Source organism: Gymnogyps californianus, chromosome 3 (genome assembly GCF_018139145.2).
Source record: "Gymnogyps californianus isolate 813 chromosome 3, ASM1813914v2, whole genome shotgun sequence".
Lineage (NCBI taxonomy): Eukaryota > Metazoa > Chordata > Aves > Accipitriformes > Cathartidae > Gymnogyps > Gymnogyps californianus.
Window position 1 is genome coordinate 115,789,713 of NC_059473.1, and position 23,511 is coordinate 115,813,223.

At 42.9% G+C, this 23,511-nt stretch overlaps 1 protein-coding gene across 1 annotated transcript; it reads left to right on the forward strand.

Moving 5' to 3' along the window:
• The first annotated feature begins 20,926 nt into the window (after nt 1-20,926).
• On the forward strand, nt 20,927-22,411 carry KCNS3 (potassium voltage-gated channel modifier subfamily S member 3). The gene has a single exon (XM_050894740.1). The coding sequence runs from the start codon at nt 20,927-20,929 to the stop codon at nt 22,409-22,411; it is 1,485 nt and encodes a 494-aa protein (XP_050750697.1).
• The last annotated feature ends 1,100 nt before the right edge of the window (nt 22,412-23,511 follow it).

Sequence of the window (23,511 nt, forward strand, 5' to 3'; positions counted from 1 at the left end):
CATAGCAATAGTAACTTAAGGGAATACCAGTAAACACAATCAGAGAGAAATATATTATCTTAGGATCCCCACTCTCCTCAGTCTTCACAACTGAGGACACTTGCAAGACTTCAAAATTATTACCAGGAACACAACAGCATGGTGAGTATTTACGTTGACTCTACAACAAGAGGTCATTGAATACTTTTCCTTAAAACATGTAATGAATTCTAAAAAAAACCACAAACAAAAGCCCCATACAACAAAGGAGAATTTTCTGCAACATTTGTGCATGATTTTTTTCAAGGTAAGATCAATTAGGAAAAAAATTGGCAGAAATAGTTACTAAGCAGATTTCTTTTTTTTCCAAATCCTGCAGTTGGTTATGATGATGTTGATGGTTTAGAGGACTTTTTTAATTAAAAGTTTGGAAAAGTTCGCCAAAAGTGCAGAAAATACTTTTCTTTGTGTCCAAATTTGTAACGAAGGAATAAACCTCCACGTTCACCCTCGGCAATTTTCAAAACGATACCAGTGGAACAGGCAAAATGTTCCGTTCTCGAAGGCCAGCGCGGCTGTGCTTCGCAGTTACGCTCAGAGCTCTCCTGGCTTCCCATTACCCTCTGCCTTTGACTAAGGCAGAAATGAGCTCTGACACAGACAACTACTTTGGGGTATAATACGGAGAAGAAATCACTTCCCTCTGCAGCATGGGGAGGACACTCCGCATCTCACGCTGTACAGCCGGCAAATGAAGCCGTGTATTTGCCACTTCAGCAAATCAGCGGTAGTGAATCGATAGCAGATCAATCCCGTCCGCGTTGTCATTATCTGCGCGGTACTTGGCACCGCTGCTGCACAAAAGCGGGAAGGTAAAAGCCGAGCAGCCCAGCTTGCAGGGACCCGCGGCAGACGCAGAACTTGCTCCGCCGCGCTGCCGCAGCCCCGGGGCAGGAGGGGGCTGCCTCCAGCCCGCCCCCGACGGCCCAGCCTCGGCAGCATCCCCCTCTCCAGACGGGCTGCCCCTCTCCCCGCGTCTTCCTCCGGGTCGTGGGAGAGAGGGCAACCTCCTGGTGGTGCCTGGTAGGTGGCTGCGGGAGGGAGGGGCGCAGCCAGGTTCCCACGCGTGCTCTGGGGACGGGGTCCGGGTGGGTGCGGGACTCCCCGAGGACACTGAGCGGGACACCCCCTCGGACGCGGAGCAGGACTCTTCGGGCGCGGTGTGAGCCCCACGGATGCGCTGCGGGAACGACAGGCAAAGTGCGGGAACTCTCCGGGAGAGGAGAGGGACCCCCGGGGGCGGTGAGGCACCCCCCGGGGCCATGGAGCAGGATCCCCCGGGCACAGAGCGGGACTTCTAGGGAGCACTGAGCGCGACCGCCCGGGCGTGAGCGGAACCCCCGGGAGCGGTGCGGGACCTCCGGGTGCGGAGCGGGACCCCCCGGAGGCAAGGCGACACCTCTCAGGCACGCTGCGGGACCCCGGGGTGCGGAGCGGGACCCCCCGAGGGCGCTGCGGGACCCTCAGGGGCGGAGGCAGCGCGGCTCCGCGGCGGCGCCCGCCCCGCCGGGACAGCGCCGGCCCGTTGCGGCGCCGGGACGGGAGCGGGGCTCCGAGGCGGGGGCCGGGGGATGCCCGAGGCCGGGGTGGGGACTCGCCTGAGCCCGCCCGCCGCCGCCTTCCTTCCCCTCCCACCTCGGGCTGCGCGGTGCGGCCCCGCGGAGCCGGGCGGAGCGCGGCTGGGCGGCCGGCGGCGGCCCGCAGCTCCAGGTAGGCAGCGCCGCCCGCCCGCCCGCTGCGCCCCGGCCCGGGGCCGCGCTCCCCACCGCGGCGGGGCGGCCCCGGGGCGGGCGGCTTCGCGGCTCGGTGGGGAGGGCGTGCAGCCCGGCACGGCTCGGCTCGGCGCGGTGCCGGAGGTGCGATGGCTTCTCCTTGCGTTTTGCGGGGCAAACAGCCAGGGGAGAAGGAGGAGGAGGAGGAGGAGGAGGAGGAAGGGGGGGGGTGCAACCGGGTGCTGGGGGAGCCCCGGCGGGCTTCGTTGCTCCGCCGAAGTCTTGCCCTGAACTCTCCGGCTCGGGACTTGCAGCCCCGCTCCGACCCCCCGAAAGGAGGCGGCTCGGGGGAGGCGGCGGCGGTGGGGGCCGCTTTGGCCCCCGCGGAGGGGACGGGGCGCTGGCAGGGCGGCCGCGCGGTTTTCCTGCCGACTGCTCCGCGGCTGCTTTTTAATGGCTTGTGCGGGGAGCGGATCAATAGAGATGTCTCTGAATCCCTTTCGCATTGCAGAGCTCTGCCTTGCCTTTTAAAACCACGTTTAGGTTAAAAAGTAAACTAGATTTAAGCAGCCGTGAATCACTACAGTAGCCTCTATGGCTAAAGAAATGTGGGAGAAGTCTCTTCTCTCTGTGTGGCCGATTTAAAGTCGACTTACTAAGTTGGGGATAGTTTACCTGATTTTAGACCCAGGTGGATTTTGAAAGGGCTTTCTCTTTTTATAAAAAGACTTTTCTTATGTGCTTCTGTAAGACAGTGAAAATCCTCACTGCTCATTTTCTGGATTTTCTTGCCAGTGAGGTAGCCTTGTGTCAATACTGTTTCTCTTTTGCCTAATGCAAAACACAACTGCTGGTTATTCTGGGAGCTGAACTCAGAGCGTCTGCTGGGGAAGGTAGACCTCAAGATCTGAGCAGCGGCAGTGTATTGATTCCATTAGCAGAATTTACAGATCTACCGACAGATCCCTTTTAACACAGTCGCTTTCCCAGAATTAAAGTTCTCAGAGCATCCATCGCTGGTCTACGCCAATAGATGGCATAAGGTACTCAGGCTAACATCCGAAGAGGACAGAGGAGGCAAGAATACACTTTGTACATGAGCCAGGATTTCCGGAGGGCATGTGTGAGTCAAATTCTGGGTGTCCGACTTGGGATACCTTGGGAAGGTCTCATTTTCAGAGGCATGTCCTGGGCCATACATTCTTATTTTCCTTGATCACAGTTGCAGCATTTTCCAAAATCCTTCTCTGCTCTAAGCAGTTAGGGTTAAATCATCTACAGTTTTGGTAGGATTTGATCAGTGTTCATATCCTAAGCTCACTAGGAAGCAGAGGTGGCTTTTCAACTTTGCGAGGTGTATCTAGTATCTGCTACTGGGGGGAAGCTGCCCATTGCAGCAGTGTTGAAACCACTAATCGTTTGCGATGAGAAGGGAGGGTTTTTTTATAGAGAACTGTATCCTCTCTTAGTTGCCTTCTACTTTTCTAGATTTCAGTGCTCAAAAAGGTGGCACTTGGGGGAGTGGAAGACTATCAGCTAATAAGGAAAAACTTCTTAGTTTCTGTATCTAAACTTCTACTGAGATAGCACTGTGGGTAGACAAAGATGATTTTATGTTCTGAAGTTGTGTAGATTATTTGTATACAGGTAGGTAGCTAAATGATGATAAAAGAACTTTAACTGACAATAATCATACCTAGCTTTTATATGGTGCTTGTTATCTATAGATTTCAAAACAGTTCTTTTTATAAAGAGGTGCGGTATCATTATTTCAATTTTTTTCAGTTGCAGGAATTAAAGAATGGGAAAGGTCCAGAAATAGTATCCAAATTTCCTAAGTCACAGTTCTTTATTTGTCTGTTAGACCTTCTTTATACAGACTGAACAGATTGGTTTAAGTTGATCTTAAAATAAGAAAAATCTATATGTATTCATAGCAGAGGACATTAAAGCTCTTTTTGAAGAGACCTTTTTCCTTGAACACCGTATCTAAATGTCTATGTCTTGTTATCAGTCTCAGCACTAAGGCAACCCACAGAAATGGCTGCAGCCCTTCAACGTCCTATTTGTGAGTATGGGCAAAAGAAAATCAATGAACAGCGGTTTTCAGCTGAACTGATGCAAACTCCAGTGCGATCCCTAGCATTATTCCTGAGACACGTGAGGTCAGATGTTTTCCTAAAATGTCCTTTGTAGAAACAGAGAGGTCCTGAAGGAGAAGCATTTCTTTGCTCACCCTCTCTAGCACTTAGCAAGTTTCCCAGGGCAAGAAGAATAAAACCACCTCAAACCTGAACAGATGATAAATCCATATTAAGCCACCAATATCGCCTTAGTTGTGCAATTACAGCTATAGGCAAGGTAAAATCAACTATTAATACTCAGTGCCAAGACCGTGGGCCAGGTTCAGCCTCAATGCAAAACAAGGGTCAGCAGTGACTGAGCTGAGCTGCAGAGGCACCTTAAACCCATATAGAGAGTGGAGACAGCGGGCTTTCCCCACTCAGTGTCGGTGCATCTGCCAGAGGTGTGCTCTTTGTTCTGGCTGAGCCCCCAGCGAAGCCGGCGTTGGACACATTGCCTGCCTCTGTGCTGGAATCCCTGCCAGAGACCGCTGCCACCGCTCCTGTGGCTGCCTGCTGTTTGCATCCTTCCTCCCGGCCAGCTGAGCAAGCTGAGCCCCACATGCTCTCAGGTAAAATAAGTGCTGGTTAACAAGGAGTGCGTGTGAAAGGCAGGTGCTCTGCAGAGTCTGATGTGAGCTAGGGTCAGAGTGAGAAGCAGACTGTATCCTGTTGAGCAGTATCTTTCCTAACAGCCTGTCCTTCCTCTTGTTACTTGAAAACAGGTTGTGGCTGTGCTTGCTTATTGTCTTTTCTCTCGGAATCCCACCCTAGCTAAGCCCACTTGTTTGCAGCATGCCTCCTGACTAAAGGCTCTTGATTTAAAGAACTTGTTTACTTGCTGCTGGGGCACATATATTAAAAAGACCTGCCCAAGGCTAATGACTAGAAACAAGGCTCAAGTCTCTAAACTCGCATCATTCCCTGCCTTGCAAATTTTCAGTTATGGGACGTCTGCCAAGGACACATAATAAAACAGAGCTCATGAATAAATAAAATGTATTCCACTAACCTGTGGATATTTTCTTCTTATCTTGTCTTTGCCCCATCTCTTTGTTCTTATTTCTTGCTCTTCATCCATTTTTTCCTATTGAGCCTCTTTCTCCTTTTTAATTTATAGGATCATCTTATTTTCTTCCTGTGTTGCCTCTTTACTTTCCAAGGAGGGAAAACACCCCCAGAAAACCAGGCAGGATGCTGTCTGATTGCCCTTGTCTGGTTCTGTGTAGAGGGCCAACTCCTCAGCTGGTAGAAACTGTCCTTGACCTGTTCCAGTCAATGGTTCTGCACCAGTTAATGTCAGGTGATCATCTGCTCCAAGGTGTAACCCCAGTATCCTTCTCCATTCTTTACCATTTATTCTTTTTTATGCCCCATTTCCTTCTGGCCCTTTTTATTTCCCCATATTTTACTGATGCTTCTTCCCTTTATACTCTACTTTCCATTTTATTTGAATATGTTCTATTCTGTCTTGTCTTACCATCATTCATAACATATCTAAAGTCCTAACAGTAGTGTGTTAAACTGTTGTCATCTGTCATTTGTGGATAACGTGCTCATTTTTTCTTAGGAGGGAGTTCTGTATGTGACAGTTGCTTGTAAAGGTTTTCTTTTGTTTTGTTTTTCATTCTACTCTGGAAGAGATGACTTCTAAAAGATTTATGTTGCTTAAAGACGAAGATGGTGTTGACCATGTTGATCCTTAGTTTCTGAGGGAGCTCATTCCACAGTCATGATCTTATTTTCAAGAGAGATTTGTCTTCTGGAAAGATGAGCTTTATCACTTAAGTTAGAAGGTCCTGTTGTGGTCACTGTTCTTGTTTTGGGGCTTACTTTACTCTGGATTCAGGCCATTTGCTGTGTTACAGGTAAAGCCTGAGACCTTGAATTTCATGCGCTATTCTGCAAGGAGCTTCGGCTTCGCTCATTTTGGCCTCTTTAAATTGTTTCCCTCACTGATGCCTGTCTGCTAGATACTCCCGATGTCCTTGTTCTTAGCATGATTTTCTGTTCTCCATCCCTTTATCCACAAGCTCTCCAGCTCATCTTCTTGCCCTTCACACTGAAGTGCCTTATCCATTTTGCCTTCCCATCCCTGGCAGGTGAGTGGGGACTGAGGTGAGAGATCTTGATTTACCGGCTCTCATAGCTGCTGAGGAATTGCTGGGAGGGGACACAAGGGGAGGCCGTTACGGCTCAGCCCTTCGGACTCCCTTCTCTTCAGAGTGGCCACGTGCCCTGACTGCAGACATCAGCCTGACTTCAGTTTGCTCTGTGTCTGTTCCCGTCTCTTCCAGGTAGTTTTATGTCTTAAAGGTTGAACTTAGGCAGGGGGAGCTGCCTGATTTTGATCCAGCAGAATCGATCCATGTGCGGTGGCAGTCAGGCAGCATTGCACCATCCTTACCTCTGCCAGCAGCAGCAAGGAATGCAGTTGTCCCCTCTCGCCCTGCAAGGATAGTGCTAGCAAGATGTGAGTGCTCTGGAGGTATACCTATTCTGCTGCAGCCGCGTATGCTCTGAACAGGATTGTCTTGGGGTAAAGGCTAATAAATGAACTTTTCTTTTTTTCCCTTTTTTGGAAATGTTTTGGTCTCGCCAGCCTGCCAGTAAAAACCAGCAAAGGCCACATGGACAAAACAGAGTGTGGCTGGTTTAAAGAGGACAGGTTATTTATCATCTGAGACAGAGAGAATTTTGCTTCCCCTTTTTTTCTTCCTCTTTTGTACATTTTTGTCCTTTGTTCATCAACTTGGACAAGCAATTTAGATGCCAACTGATACCTTAAAAACTGGTTAATTCTTCCATGTATTTAATCATTCTAGCCCAGTGCTACTATAATGACAGGCTCAGAGCTCAACCTGTGCAGAGGGTTGCTTGTCTTCTCTTTTGGTTCTCACTAAAAGCAAAACAAAGACAGAGGCTTTATGGACTTGGGAATGTTGAAGTAGAACATGTTGACCTGCTGCGTGACGTTGAACAGGTCACTTCTCAAGTCTCAGGTTCGGCTTCCAAAGCATGGAGCTCAAGGCATCCGCCTCACAGCACTTTGAAGTTAATAAAGTGCTGTGAGATTTATGGACAAAAACTGTCTTGTATGTAATAGTCTTGTAAAACTTAGTATTAGCAATTTGCTGCCCCATATAGGAGGCATTTTATATTTCTCTATTTTTTTGTTCTTTTTCTCTGAGCCTAACAAATTGATTGCTGTTGTTCATGTAACTACAGGCAGGTTACCTATGGGAGGCAGATAGATAACCAACTCAGGAAAAATCTATGACAGCTTTGGTTTACACAGAGGAGTTAAGAGACAGCCTGGGTAATTTGACAAAAATTGGAACCTCCTTGATACCAGAGGAGAGCATATTGCAGAGGGCGAGGGGATTCTCGTTCTTGACTTCAGTGAGAGGAGAATCGACCTCATAGTTTGTGAGATGCAATGATAAATCTACAATATTATTTTAGAGTACAATTATTGTCAATTAGTATGTTTAAAAGGGGGGTGGTGGAGGATCGGATATGTTCCAAAGAAGATTCCTTTTTATTGAAGGTTTTATTATATCTTTTATCTTCTTCTTTTTTTTTTAATTAAAATTCTTCAGTTATCTGAATCATTGTAACTGCTGATTTAACTGGATTACGATTCCAAAGCTGCTGTGTAATTTTATGAACTCTATTTATTGCCAGTTGAAAGAAGAACAAATAGAGCCATAAGTTAGGTTTTGATTTTGAAAATAACTAACTCATTACTGCAGCACAAATTTAAATCAGTCCTCTGTATTTCAGCCCTAGCTAGTGACAAGCATTGAATGATGGTTTCAGCATGACATTTTAGTGGCGGACACCTTTTCCCTGAATAAGCTGCTGAAAAGGATGCTGCCTGGTATATTCTTCTTAAGCTAAGATGATCTGTGTGTCTCCCTGTCCAGTGCAATGTTTGCACTGAAAAGGACAGCCAGTATGGATCAATACTGCTCTTTTAATTCACCCATGAAATTGGTAAAAGCTTGAGCTGAACAAGAGGGATAGCACAGGTCCTTGCTGATATTTTAGCTCAGTGCCATTGGTCTGGAAACAGTAATGGTGTTTATGGTCTCATTTTTTGTAAGCTGTTCTTTTCAGGGAGTTGTGATTTTGTTTTACTGTTTGCTGTGTATTAGGCCAGGCAGAGAGCAGTTTTTCCCACTTATCTTAATTAATTTGTTAGGATGACAGAAAAATACAAAACTAAGGACAAGTTAGCTCTTTGGGTCTCATAGTATATTTGACACTCAAATAAGAGTTGTTGTGGGACACATTGAAACCTCTGAATCTTAAAAATGAGAAAAGCTTAATCTGCAAGCACTTGCTGCTAGGCAAAGTGCTTATTCCTGGCTCTCTGGGATGCTCCATCCATCTCCTGGCCGTGAAGCCAGCTTTTTCTGAGGTCTTCTGTAAGTGCTAGAGGCAGGGGATGCAACTGGAGCAAAAGCTGCAGTTCAAGGTAATACTTAAGCACAAGTTTATTCGTTAGCTTGTAAGAAGTCCAGTGTGACTTGAAAGAGTTGCTTATGTATATCCACCTCTATCTGAAAACTTTGGACTGAGTCGCAGCTGGCACCTCTGACAGCTCCTGGCCCTAGGTCTGAGACTTGGATCTTAGGCAATTAGACACATTCCTCTTAGTGATAAATCTTACTGATTTCAGCTGGTATCAAGTGTTTATGTATTCAGATAAAAAGTCTGAACTTTAAAGATCTTTGGGGCCCCTGGGGCCTGTGGGAAACTGCTGCAAAAATAAAATGAGAGGCAGAAGTCATCATTTTTCTCTCCAAGGTTTTACTGAGCACATACTGAAGTACTTCATTCAAATGTAGGCCAAAAGAAAGAAATGTAGTTTCAGGTGTCTTCTTCTTCCTCCTAGTAAGTAGTGGATAAGCACTGCTGCTAAGGCCAAACAGTTTTTTGCTTAAAGTGGTGTTTAGTGGTACATTGCTTCAAGCAGCAGCTTGTAAAGGGAAACTACCAACTAAAAACAAATATGTATTGCTCTTAGTTTCTTCCAACGCACTGCATATGCTTAATTAAATCTAATTCTTTCTCTGAAGATGCATAGTCAGGGTCTCAGATCTTCCTCTGGACCTGTTGGTATGAATTGCCTCCATATTGTGGTGCCTTCGAAATCCTTGGGGCTCATTGTGGGAATTTATGAATCTGTCTAGCTGAAGTTTAGGCCAGGCAAAAACCTAAGAAATCCCTCGTCCTGTTAAAGTCTTCCGCAAAACCTCTGCTGATTTTGTGAGATTAGGATTTACCCAGCCACCTGTCTTCATTTTTCTTCTCTGGACATTTGTATGGGTCATCTTAGACATCAGAAAAATATGTTTGTAAAAATAAGGTGGGAGAAGGAAGGAGAAGAAGGGCTGTTTCTGACTTCTGAAATTCCTTCTAATTTGGTTTGGCTTTATATTCTGTTCCAAACTTTCTGTCATTGGAAGGCAATAGTAAAAATTACACCCGAGTAAATTTATGGGGCTTGACAGTGGGTTGAGTAAATGGCTATATTGTTATGGGCCGTGCAAACACATGTATTAATATTGCCAGAATCCGGCCCACGCACATAACACCTATAGTACCTTACAAGTTGTGCCCATGTGCGGTATTAATTTGCATATATAAATCCAGGTGTTAGCAGCTACTCAACACTTCCTGAAAAAACGATGGGTAATAACACTGACAGGTGCTGAGATGAACTGCACTGGTAGGACTAATGTTTATTTGGTGAAAAACTTATTTGCTGGCTGTTCCTTTTTGTGTACAATGACAATGCCTCAGCTGTTTCTGTGAATATTCAATTGAATGGTGGTGCAGTGATGCAATTTTATATCTTAGCTTGTCATGTACTTGCTTCACACATTTTCTGGCAAATGTCCTTTCTTGCTGAATGCTTTGTGGGGACAGCCAAGTTGAAGTAAGCGGGGAAAATACCTTTGGTTTTTGAGGACTGAGATGGCTACTACTACACTGATATGCTGACGGGATGCTGTTAAAAGGGATTTCAACATCCTGGAGAAACTCCATCTGGGCTGCAGTAGCCCCATGCAACAGTATGTTTTGGGGGGCTGACTGAATGGAAAGCAGCTCTGTAGAGAAGGATGTTGGGATCCTGGTAGGCAACCTGTTGAACATGAGTGAGCAGTGTGCCCTCACAATGAAGGCTAGCTGCATCGTGGGCCTGATTAGCAAGGCGGTAGCCAGCAGGTCCATGGAAGCAGGTATTCCTCCCTGCTTGGCACTGTGAGACTGCATCTGAAGGACTGTGTCCAGATTTGGGCTCTCTGCTACATTGACATACTGGAGTGAATCCCACAGGCGGCCATCAAGATGGTTGGGAGTTGGAGCACCCAGCATACAGGGAGAGGATGACAAAGATGGGTTTGTTCAATTTAGAGAAGAGAAGGTACAGGGGAAACCTTACTGTGCTCTACGGTTACCTGATGTGTAACTTTTCTCAGAACTGCACAGCAATGAGATGCAAGCCAGTGAACCCAAGTTGGAACAAAAGAGTGCGTGATTAGACTTCAAGAAAAATATTTTCACCATAAGAGGGGTCCAACACTGGCCCAGGTTGCCCAGAGAGTTTGGGAAATCGTGGAGATATTCAAAACTCAATTGGCCCTGAACAGCCTACTCTAACTGGACCAGCTTTGAACATTGGGTTGCACAAGACGACCTCCAAAAGACCTTTTCAACACAAATTAGTTTGTGATACTAGCTGGAAAGTCAAGAGGAGAGGTGGAACAAAGAGATGTCTGGTATAGGAGTGGTGAGCATGTGTCCCAAAATCTGAGTGCTCCAAGAAATTGAGGCTTCTAGAGGCCTAAGTATGGGTAAGACTTACACAGTGGCTCTGAACAGTATGTCCCCAGAGCTTGCTCTGCATCTAATGTTTCTGTAGCACCATGCTACAGTCTGTCTCCCACTCTGAGATGGCACCTGATGGACACAGCTGGCTGGCTTGACCTGTAGCACGCTGGACTAGCTGCTCCCAGTGTTGGCTGGAAGGCTGCGTCCAACTCCTCCTCTGCATCCAGAGGTTTCAATGCTCAAGAAAGTCTCTCTTGCAGATATTCTCTCCAGCTGCCTCCACATATCCTTCTTTAGCGTGTGGCCTCATGTCATGCATGCTCACACATTGTAAAAGTTACTTGGATGCTTTGAAAGTGGTTGTTGGATTGAAGCAGACTGCAGGACTTACATAAGTGAGATCTGGAGCTGTGCTTCAGAGTTGTCTTGGGTCAAGAGAATTTTTTTTTGAACAACACAGACTCCTTTAGTGAAATTAACGTGCTTCAAACACAAATATTTTGACAGTTTTTCAGTTGAAGGTTTCACCCAAAATATCCACAATAACAATTGCTTGTGTTCTTGTTGCCTAAGAGACTCTGCAAGTATCTTGGAGAATTTCGTCATGGTAAAGAAAACCTTTGTTTATCTCTGAGATTAATAGACTTTTTCAAAACATAAAAAAATAAATACCATGTAACTTTAGCTACTCAGACTGCCAAGTAAAATTAGATATATAGCAAAGGAAGAAACTGAACTGTTACAGAGAATTTCTACATAGCCTGTTTCTGCTGTCTACCATCAGTCACTCCATCCCATTCCAAATCTACTCTAAGTATATACATCCATGGGCCTGAACTGCAGCACAGTATGCTTAAGTAGATGTTAGGAAAATAATTTTGAGAGAACAAGGGCATTCAAACACTGGTCTAGATTACACAACCTCTCTGGGCAGGCTTTATCGTGGGAGATTAAATAAACATCTGTCAAAAATTGTTTAGGAATAACTGATCCTGCCTTGAGGTGGGAGACGAATTGAATTATAATACTCTTCAAGGTCCATTCCTGACCTAATTTCTGTAGTCGATAGTACATTACTAACGTAACCATTTTATTTATAAATAAAAAACCCCAAAGTGACTGAGATACACCCATAACAATATTCTGAGGAGAGAATTTTTTTAAGCAGCTTATCCCAAAGCCAGGACTTTACAGAATAAAACTATAACAGATTCAAAAGTAATGGGTAGCCAATTGAGTGGTTTAGCACTGTGCCATCGGCGGCTGAATTGCCCTTTTAGCTATTTTGGTCCTGTGGCTGAGTGCTAGTGAAGGTGTGATTGGTAGCACAGGCAGGACTGATTTCACATGTTTCCTAACAGTTTTTTCTGCTATGATGTGTTACAACATAATCCTGGGGTTTATGTTCATAGATGTTTCTTCCCAGCATAAGATGGAAAAGCCCTGCTTTATGGGGTGCACAGATTTGTCATTGTTCAGAACAACATTTTCACCCAGTGAAACTGACTGTTGCGACTGGACTTTGTGTCCTTTAGAAATATTATCTTGCTTCTAAAAAGAAAAGAAAAAGATAAAGATTAGGACGGGGAAGAGATGATCTAGGAGCAGAAATGATCAACAGCCCTGCAGCATCAGGAGTCATCTGTGCTAGGAATTAGCAGACAATTCCTCAGACTGCAAAGTGAGAAATAAGAAAAACAAGTTTTCCTTTACAATCAGGAAATGTAGGATGGACTAATGAATGGAAAATTTTGAATATCAGGTCAATCTTCCTGGTAGTGAGTTAAGAATATTCTGAATTTCACCAAACTCCGTATTCCTTTCCTTAACATGGAAGAGTTATGGTTCACTGTGGGTATGGTTCGCTTCTGTGCAGAGGCTTGTGAACCATTAATACCCTTCTTAAAAACTCAGGAGAATCTTAAATGGTTCATGGACCTGTGTATTAGAGAAAAAATATCATGTCTAATTGTTTATCCCTTTATGTTAGGCCTGGAGGGGTTGTAGTAGTGGGATAGATTGTGCAGTTTCTCACCTCTGCCATCATAGCCTTTCAATGCAACCACTGACTCTTGAAACTGCACTATAAATGCAGGAATAATATTTAGATTTTCTACTCTAGCTAAATGTGCTTTTTTTTAAAATGAAGAAATATTTGAAGATGTCATATTTCAGGAAAAATGAGCTTGTGTAGGATCATGAACAGGCCAGTTGAGTAGTTTCGCTGGATAACAGCAGCAGCGTGCATGTTACAGGCTACTGAACCTGCCACTGAGTCCAGTTAGAGACAGTCCTTTCTGTTTGTGAGGGGACTCCTATAAATCACTTTTTTTGGAATTACCTGCTATAGGTCTAGTCTGTCAGAATGCATTTGACTGCTGGCTCTGGGCCCAAGTGCCTGATCCTGTGTCTTAAGGTACCAGTACCTGGTTTGGTATGTGATAGCTATTGAGGAGACTGTGAAGAGGGTAATGGTTTGAGGGGATGGGGGCTGTGCTTGTTTGTGGACAGCTGATCTGCTGTGTGACCTCAGACACGCTGCTTTCCCTGTCTGGGTATCTGCATCATCTTACTTGCTTAGGTAATTAACCTTTCAAAGCCAAGTACCTCTATGAGTGAAATAGAGTTTCACTGAGGACCTCCTTAGACTCTAGACTAATCAATGATGAAAGGAGAATGTAGAATTATTTTTAAGAAATATGTTGATGTATCTTTATTCCATGTCATTTTTTCCTGTATGGAAAAGTGTCTGGTGCTGGGATCATGTATCAGATGTTTTTGACCACTAGTGGTACTACAAATTACAATAGGAATAACAATAGGATTTTATGTTCATCGTGCTTGTTGGAGAAGTACTTGAATGGAAACAATGGAGGACTCAGTGGAAAATGGGGTACAGAATATTAATTTAAGGAAGGCATCTATAGATACTGCCCTCATTGCAGAGATCTTTTGACCTACAAGTTACAATGTTCACTTCAAACAGTACTTTTTGTTTTGAAACTGTGCTCTTGATGGGTGTCGTTAAGATGACCTGTCAAACAAGATTGTTGCCAAAAAATTAACCTGGAGGGAGACAACTTCTTTTACCATCAAACCACAGCGATGCTGACCTGGTCGTAATAATGCCTTTGGGATCTTCTCATCTTCTCAAATATTTCTGTGAACTTCAGCAATTGGGACAATATAGCTCAAGGAAATGCTTAATATGGTCAGCTGTCTATGGAAGCCAACACGTGTCGTAACTGCAGCATTATAACTATGCTTAATTGGTGGGGATTTACAGGTAGATTTTCAAGCAAACACATTTTAATCTGTCATTTCCACTTAGTTAAGGTGGATAATGTTCTTTTAATTTATATGACCAGAATATAAATTGCAGAGCCTTTGGGAACGTTGCAAGGTGCAAGCCTTGTTAACTGTCATAATGTGTGTTATCTTCAGGAGCTTTTCAAGTTAGGGACAGCATACCTTTTTCTTTTTTTTTTTTTTCTTTTAATCATTTTACAAGATGACATTCTGATAACTGGGTGGTATTAGATCTTGCTTCCTGCTCTTTATGTATATGAGAAAGCAATTCAGATCACAGACTGCATTCCCAAAGAAGCTTCTGTCATGTTGATGCTACAGCCAGTGCTTTTTTCCCTTGCCCCTTTCTCATACCCACCCCTTGGCATATACTCTGTCTTTGCCAGCATCCCTATAGCGAAAATCAGGAGAATTTCACTTTGGGAGGATTCATTTTACCTAGTATTAGTCACATGCAAGTTAGACACTTTATGACACTACTCATATAGGCTGCTTGTCTAGTCAATACAGAGATGGACCCCAGCTCTGGTGATTCACCCCACCTGAAAACGTGTGCCTAAGCTAAGTGGTATGAACCATGGGCTGGAGGTGCTTATTCTTCCATTCTTGCTTGTGTTATTTTACTCTGAGTTATAATAGCTCCATTTCTTCCTTATGCAGTCTTTTGGAGGAGGTTATTTTAAAAAAAAATATATATTTTGCCTTGAAGACTATTTTCCACGGATACAGATATTTAAATAATTTTACATTTTATTGTCAGCAGTGCTCCTAGCAGCTACTGTTGTTTCCAAATGATGATAATTTCTTTCTGATCTCCATTTTATTGCAAAGATGCACAAACATTTGGTACAAGTTCAGTTTCTAAAACAGTCTGGTGACATCAGCAGAATTGTACCAGAGGTGAACTTAGCCAAGGAGGCTTACGTGGAAGTAACAACAGAACAAAATTTAGCCCTGGATATTTCAACTCAAACTTTATTTACCTAAGTCTTCTGGGAGGTTGTGCTGAATTCATTTTAAGAGAAATGTAGTTGCATAATTCTATTATTTTCATGGCATTTTAATGCAATATTCTGGATAAAGGATGTCACTGCCAATGGAGTATAAAAAAATAAATTACAACTAAGCAAATAATTTAGCTGATGAATTTATCCTCTTTGCCTCACAGAATGTCCATAACCACAGAGCAGTTTCTTCAGATGGTCTTGCTGTTTGTGCTAGATAACTTTTTTAAGTTAACCTCTGCCTCCACAGACTGTTTGCGAATGATTTTACAGTTAACTTATACAGCTTATATCACAATGAAAGAGGCTGTGCCAAGTAATATTGCCTTACATTTTTTAAGGCTTAATTATGTGTGCTAAAGCAGTTATTACTGTCCAGCTGACAGACAATAGCTTAAGTCATACTAACAAGATTTCAGTCCAAATGCTTAATTGTGATTGGTCAAGTAAATTATACATGCATTTAGATGTTTTACTATACTCAGTCAGAAAGCATAGACAGTACTTTTAGGTGGTGCATTAGACAAGTATTTGCCCTATGATGAGTGATCAAATTCAAACACTTAAAAAATCAGTGAAAATGTTGGTCCTGAGCTGAAGTTTGTTAGGGTCATATCCACAGCTTTTTAAAAGTATTTAGGTGTCTAAAGCTGCACGTGTGTAGCTAGAGTGATTTGTAGAAGCTCTTAACTGTCAGGAAATTAGCAGAAGTTAGAGCCCAGGTGGTTGTCTGCATCATTAGGAAGCAAAATCTGGTGCCTGGGGACGGTTGGGTGCCCAAATAAGACTCTTTAGAGTGAATTTGCTCAAAACTCAATTTTCTGAATTGGGAACCCTAAAATGGAAATCTACCAAGATCGCCAGATTCTTTGGGAAAAAATATCCTTGAGCTCTGGAAATACTTTGTAGAGTTACAGAGATTTGCATGCCCTTTCAAGTTCACATCAGTATTGTATCCCTCTTCAGTGTGAGCAAGACTAGGCCCTTTTTAATTATATTCTTTCAACTTGGAGGAAACCATCCTGAAACATGAATTTTTCTTAGTCTTGAGAGGTTTATGAAGTGCTACTGCTTAGCAAGCAGTTGAAGCTATAGACAATGTAGCCATGAAGCAAACTGATAGAAAATCTGTAGGGACGTGCGGTCTTTGAATATTTTAAGTAGCAAAGCACAACATAGTCTATCCAACTGTAAATCAGTTCAACTTTCTTTCCATTGTGCCTGGATAATCACAGACAGATTAATGCTAACAAAAGCTGAAACTGTCCCAACTTGGAATTACCAGTAGCTGAGGTACTACCGTGCTCAAACACGCAACACGTCGAAAAAGATATACTGAAGCTTGTGATGTAGGACCTCACAGAGTACAGGGACTTTGTGTAGAGAATATGTGAAAGATAAATGAGAAAGAGAAACTTTGCTGACAAATAAATTTGTGGTATGGGGATCCACATTGCCACTAAAAATCTTTTCGGGGTTTGTTCCGGAAGAAGGTTGGAAACCACAGCACTTTGGGGTATGTTATACATCTGTGGCATAGCTCTCTCAAAGGGACCGTATAGACAAACTCTGTCTCTGTGACTCTCCTTTTGTGAGCTTTAGGGATTTCACAGCGTGCTAAAAGCCCAGAAATTTGCAGTCCCCCTTCCAAGCCAGACAATGGGCCTGTGGCCTCACCAACAATGTATGACTGCAGAAGCGCTGGCTAGAGCCCATCTCCAAATTGGACTGGGAAGAGTTGGATCCTGTCATTTTGTTTTTTATTCTAATGTTTGTATCCTTTTCACACAGCTTTCCTTATGACTGGCTTTTATTTAGCCCTCAAGCTTAACATTTGGAACTTCTATTTGTTGGTTTTTTTTCATCATCTTGGAAAATAATGTTGATTCCTCTAGTAAGCATCTTTCTTTTGTGTTTTGTTTCATTTTCTATTCTGTATGGGTTCCTATCCAGTAGCTCATTGAAACAACTGAAGCAATTAAAGCAACCAAGTAACTAACATCTGTTATGTGTTTGCTTACTCTCTTATACTCTCTCCAGGGCAAGAAGTGTGTGCTTTGGAATGGTTAGCAGTTTATTATGTTATATATGAATACTTGTTGTTTACAGAAGATCAAAGAGGTTAATGTTGCACTTAAGTTGAGAGTTGCAAAGTTTGTGGTAGCTCTATGTTCTTAGGATGTTCATGACACAGGCTTTGGCACTCCAGGAAAACATCGTTTCCAGCTAAGCACAGTTTTACTCTTGAGTAAAAACGTTGGTTGAGTGAGTAAAGGGTTCCCTCGAGTAGAGAGCATGTTGTGCTGAGACAGAAGTTGTCATCTGTGGTCTTTGCCCTGTGGCTGGAGTCACTTGTTTAAATGCCACAAATTGTTCTGATGATGCCTGGCACAACAATGTCCTGGTCCGTGGCTCAGGGATTGAGGTCCCTGCAAGTCAAACAAGACATTCTTCAGATCATGAAGCTCCTCTTGACCTAGTTATCATTAAACTTTCCTGTACATTCTTGCCTTAATCTAAAAATCGCTTAATAGTGGTATTATAGGAGGTTCCAGATCATGGCCTTCCTAAGCAAGATCCATTTTCTCTCTGTATCTTGCACAAATTATGACTACAGTGCCCTCAAAACAAAGCAGTAAATTGTTGCTCACTGAATTTATTATACAGAGCAATTACATGGAGGCACCATTATGAATATGATCTGCATAATCAATATGGTTTTATAGTGCTGTCTCAACAGTAAGTCAGAGTCTAGTGTACTAAGGATTTGCTGAGCACTATGTTCTTGCTTTAGGCATTTCTGAGTAAAACTTGCTGTGTTTTTGTTATGGTCAGAAGTGCCCACAGATAATCTGAGATCTTGCCTGGTTTTTGTAGTACTAGTTTACATTGCAAGTGCTCTCATCTTAATGAATTGCTGAAAGTGAAGTAGAGATTTTACTAATTGAAATTAATCAATAAGCAGAATCTTTTTGATGTTGAATATACTTTGACTTCCAGTGACCCCAGTCCACAAGATTTATTTTTTTTTAATTTAAAGTGTTATAAAACACAGCTTGGCTCTAGATCATGAGTGAAGTGTAGTACTGTTTATCAGCTGAGTCCTGCTGCCCTTCATCTGTGAGTAGAGATCAGTACTTTTATTTTATGTCTTAATCATTCCTGAAAGCTGAGCCTTGGGAAATGCCTGGAGCAACTGTGTCTTACAATCATTCCGTAAGCTAGTAAATACCTGTCTTCAAACTACATCTTAAGGTGTAAAATCACTTCTATGTACACAGTTTATCATGCCATAAAACCTGACTATTCTCTGTCTTGCTTAGTTAGAAAGCAGTATGTCTCATATAGTGCTTTCCTCACCCCCCTATTTCTTAGCAGAACAAGAACTTTAACTTCATTGTATGGTAGGCTATGCACGCAGTAAAATTAATGTTTCAAACTAATTTGGATTTAAGATAAGTTGTTTAAAGGGAGCTGTAGTGTGGCCAGAAAAAGAAATGCTTTTTCCCATTTTTCAAAATAACATTTTTCTTTCACTACGTAAATAAAGCTCACTCTGGATAGAGATCTGTTTTTTGCAGAATTAATTACCAGAACAAATACGTAGTTTCAGCATCTTCTGGGCCTAGGTTGTTCATGTGTTATACGTGTCAGTAGTTGTTATACACAGGGAGATTACTATGAGATTTTCAGTAGCTTTGGTTGGAATGAGTCCATGAAGAAGCAGAAGTAGAATACGTGAGGTTTATAGCATCAGACTCTGTGTTCCTACTTGTATGAAGGACTATAAAAAAATAATACAAGGAAAATAGTAAGAGAGAACAGCACTGAGTAGATCTTTAATGATGGTTGTGACAAACCTAAAGAAACCCTTGCATGTGGGGAAGTTAAAGGCGAGGTGAGTGAGAAGACCATGGCTCAGAAAGTCCTTTGTAACCTCCCCGTAAACAGAAAAATGGATCTGTATTAAAACCTGATGTGCCTCAACTCGTGCCCTGAAACCCTGCCACCGTGAGCTCCCAGTGATCTATTTCTCTGTTCTCACCCTGTCTTGAAGGCACTGGAGTGGCAAAAAGGCAACAGAAATCCTTTTCTTCATGGCAGTTTCAGGGAGTTACTGCTCCTCTAAACAGTAGGTGTTCTCCATCACAGAGAAAATAAATCATTGCATTTTACAGATACTATGAAACAGTCTCAGCTGGAGGGATTCAACTTCGGGCTGATAAACTCTTCAGTTCTCCGGGCAGTTTGGCGCTTTCCCTCCCAGTGTGGATCTGTATCTCCATTTCCTTCTCCTCTCCTTGACATTTAATCATAAGTTTGAACCCAGTTTTTAAGGCTTTTCCCATTTCCATCTTTTGCTGTAATCAACAAGTGACAAGGACAACATTGCGCATGAGGGTTGACCCTACTGTGAAGCAGGATGGGGTTATCTCCCTTTAGGTCTTGCTGCAGTAAAAGGAGGTTGGGAGCTCTGCAGCAGAGTAGGTCCCTCCAAGGCAAGGAGCCTCACTGGATCCTCCTATTTGGGATGACAGACTTGGGATCAGTAGCTGGAAAACGGTTCCACCTCCACGATGCAACCAGTTCAGCCAGTTTGTTTTAAAAATGATGAGGAAATCCGTTCTGGATTAGATGGAGGTGCCTAAGAAGTTGCATAGTGAGTTACTTTGGGTGACGGAGCCGTAGCTAGCAGTGGTGGAGCTACAGACTTATCTCTGTTCAGGGTATTCACAGTTGATTCATATCAAGAGGTCAGTTCAGCTCAGTCAAGTCTTCCCTTCTCCACAAGACCCCATGGCTCTAGTCTTTTATTTGAAGGTATGGAAAGAAACCACTTGCTATCTTTACAAGTTCAGGGAGTGGGACTATATGGCTCAAAAGAACTAGTCCATTAATACAAATACCTGAGGCTGAATGAGAGCTGAATTGTTCTAGCTGACAGTGAATAAAGATTGTGAGGTGGGGTTATTTTTTTCTTTTGCCTCCTACTTGTGCTGGTGGTGTAAAGTGGGGCTCACCCTTGAGGCCCAGTATCCTAACCATCCACTCTGGCACTTATTAAAGTCTACAGTGACTCCCGTTTGAGGAAAATGCCCAGGTTTCTTTTATGTAAAGCAGTGCTGGTGCTCCTCTCTCATGCTGACGTACAGCAGGCATGCAACCATGGTGCACACACTACAAACAGGGAAATAGATATAACCTTAATGACCTTCATTAAATGAGTCAGGAGACCTTGAGGAGCCGCAAAAAATATTCAAACTCTAACATGTCCTAACTTTGAATCATAATTGGTGCTATTACAGGAGGCACTGAAAGATGGACAGGTATAGAAATTACTGTCTGTTCCTTGAGTAGTGGATTATTAATTGCAGCATCATCTAAATCAATACAACTCTACTGAAACGATAATTGAGAGACACCTGCTCTTAAGCTTTGTCCTAAGTGTTATGATGGATTGACAAGTTTTCTGTCTTTAAACTAAAGGTTTTTTATGTCATCGAAGTAAATTTATTTCATGACTATTAATTTCAATATGCTAGTAGAACAGAGACTGATTTACTGACGAATTAGGCATTCTTCCTCCACACTAGAAATAATTAAGGAGACCTAAACCAGAACCTATTGCATTCAAATTTGCTAAAGCTGTGTTAAACTATCAAACTGATTTAAACCTACTTCTGTGAAATGCTGAATAATGGTATTCATCATTTCGGGTTTTTTGTATTGCGTTTTTGTATTGCAATGTAACTGCATTTCACAGTAACCGGAGATGGAAAAAAGAATGTGTCACAAGAGCAAAACAGAATTAAATGCTCTAACAATATTTTATGTTCTTTTCAGGTTCAATGTAATCTCGTTGGGCACCAGCAGTAGAACTCGTCTGTTCAAAATGGTTTATGGTGAATTTTTCCGCAGACCTGGCAAAGATGCAGAACTTATCAATTTGAATGTGGGTGGCTTTAAGCAATCGGTGGATCAAAGCACCTTGCTCCGATTTCCCCATACCAGACTTGGGAAACTTCTCAAATGCCATTCAGAAGAGGCTATTCTAGAACTGTGTGACGATTACAGTGTTGCAGACAAGGAATATTACTTTGACAGGAATCCTTCCTTGTTCCGATATGTTCTGAATTTTTACTACACGGGCAAACTTCATGTCATGGAAGAACTTTGTGTCTTTTCCTTCTGCCAGGAAATAGAGTACTGGGGGATAAATGAGCTGTTTATTGACTCCTGCTGCAGCAATCGGTACCAAGAAAGGAAGGAAGAAGGTCCTGAGAAAGACTGGGATCAGAAGAGCAATGACAGAAGTATAGACTCCTCTAACGAAGAGTCATCCATATTTGATAAAGAGCTGGAAAAGTTTGACAATCTGTGTTTTGGTGAAATAAGAAAGAAGATCTGGGTCAGAATGGAAAATCCTGCATACTGCTTGTCTGCCAAGTTAATTGCCGTGTCGTCCCTCAGTGTTGTCCTGGCGTCAATTGTGGCCATGTGCATTCACAGCATGCCAGAGTTTCAAAGGCTGGACGCCAACGACAGGGAGATTGAAGACCCTGTGCTGGAAGCTGTGGAGATTACGTGCATCATCTGGTTCACTGCTGAGCTAGTGATCAGGCTCATCACTGCTCCAAGTCAAAAGAAGTTCTGGAAGAAACCACTGAATATCATTGATTTTGTCTCTATTATCCCATTTTATGCCACGTTGGCTGTGGACACGAAGGAAGAAGAAAGCGAAGATATTGAAAACATGGGAAAAGTGGTTCAGATTCTGCGGTTAATGAGGATATTTCGCATCCTGAAACTGGCCAGGCACTCTGTAGGACTGCGGTCTTTAGGCGCCACTCTGAGACATAGCTATCAGGAAGTTGGACTTCTGCTTTTGTTTTTGTCTGTTGGGATTTCTATTTTTTCAGTGCTTGTCTACTCAGTGGAGAAAGATGATGACTCATCAGAACTGCACAGCATCCCTGTTTGCTGGTGGTGGGCAACCATCAGCATGACCACTGTTGGTTATGGGGACACTTACCCGGTCACACTTGCTGGAAAGCTGCTTGGTACCCTGTGCATTATCTGTGGGATACTAGTGGTAGCACTTCCAATCACCATTATTTTCAATAAGTTTTCAAAGTACTATCAAAAACAAAAAGATATTGATCCAGATCAATGCAACAATGACCGCAAAGAGAAATGTAATGACCTACCTTATTTTAACATTAGGGATATTTATGCAAAAAAGATGCACTCCTTCATTTCTAGCCTTTCTTCAGTAGGCATTGTAGTTAGCGACCAAGATTCAACAGATGCCTCCAGCATCCAAGATATGGAGGATGTTTATAACACAACATCTTTAGAGAATGGTACAGAAAAATGACTTGAATCACATTCTCTTCCCTTTATTTCTCTTCTGATTCTTGGTAAATGTGGACTTACAAACTTCAGTGAATTTATTAAGAGCAGTTAATTCTCAGGGTACTTAACTCTCAGCCATATTTGGACATTCTTTGCTCTGAGGATGCCATAAAAGCTTCATTGTTTATATGAGGCTTTAAAATATGCCTCATATGGTGGTTTAGTTTTTACACAACTGATGTTATGCATTTTTTGGGAGAAAAAGTCAGGAAAACAGTTTTAAATGTGAGATCAGTGTTTGTTTGGTTTTGTGGGGGTGTTTGTTTGTTTGTTTTATTGGTTGTTTTTTCCCCTGCAGCAATCTGATAGCTTATACAGAATCTGCATTTATAATTTGCTGCTCTTCAGGTAGAGATATATTACAAACATGTAAGAACTGTCGCACAAGTCAGTGAAGTTTTAACCTGCAAATACATGAGGAAAAACAAGGAATTATGTACATGTAAAACTGTGCTCACTAACACATTTATGTAATCTTGGAGTTGGGAACCCGTTTCCTAAGTTGGGGCAGAAAATATATTGGTACATATTGTTTTTACTCCATGGAAGCATAATATTTATGAATTTCTTTCCAAAAGCACAATACATTTTTAGTTTCTTAAAATAAATTAATCCCATTGTGCCTATATTTTTCCCAGTGTCCAGCATGGCCAAGCTCTATCAGGTCCTGAAGGGTCTAAATCACGAGTCCCAGGATGAAGCATCTGGTGTAGGCAGCACAGGAGCTTATTGTACTGTTTAGCCACCTCTTCTACAATTGCAAACCTGAGCAATTCTGGTGCCTGGAGAGGATCCTGCTGTGATTAAGACCACTCCGGTGGCTTCCCCAGAGACTTTGTTTTGTGGACACTGAAGCAAACGTCTGTGGTGGTCTCTAGAAGTTATTGCTCCCTGCTGTCAGCACTGCTCCTTTGCTGGAGATTACTGCCTCAGTGGTAGCAGCAAATGTGAGCAGCATCTTGCTGCACTGGCTCTCGGTCCAGGGCTGTAATGCCAAGCAATGGAGATGTGCAGACATGCTCTCCTTTACAATATATTGCCCATCAGAGATGTATGGAACTA

Coding starts and splice junctions, on each gene's coding strand:
- KCNS3 (XM_050894740.1), top strand. CDS start 20,927: ATGGTTTATGGTGAATTTTTCCGCAGACCTGGCAAAGATGCAGAACTT.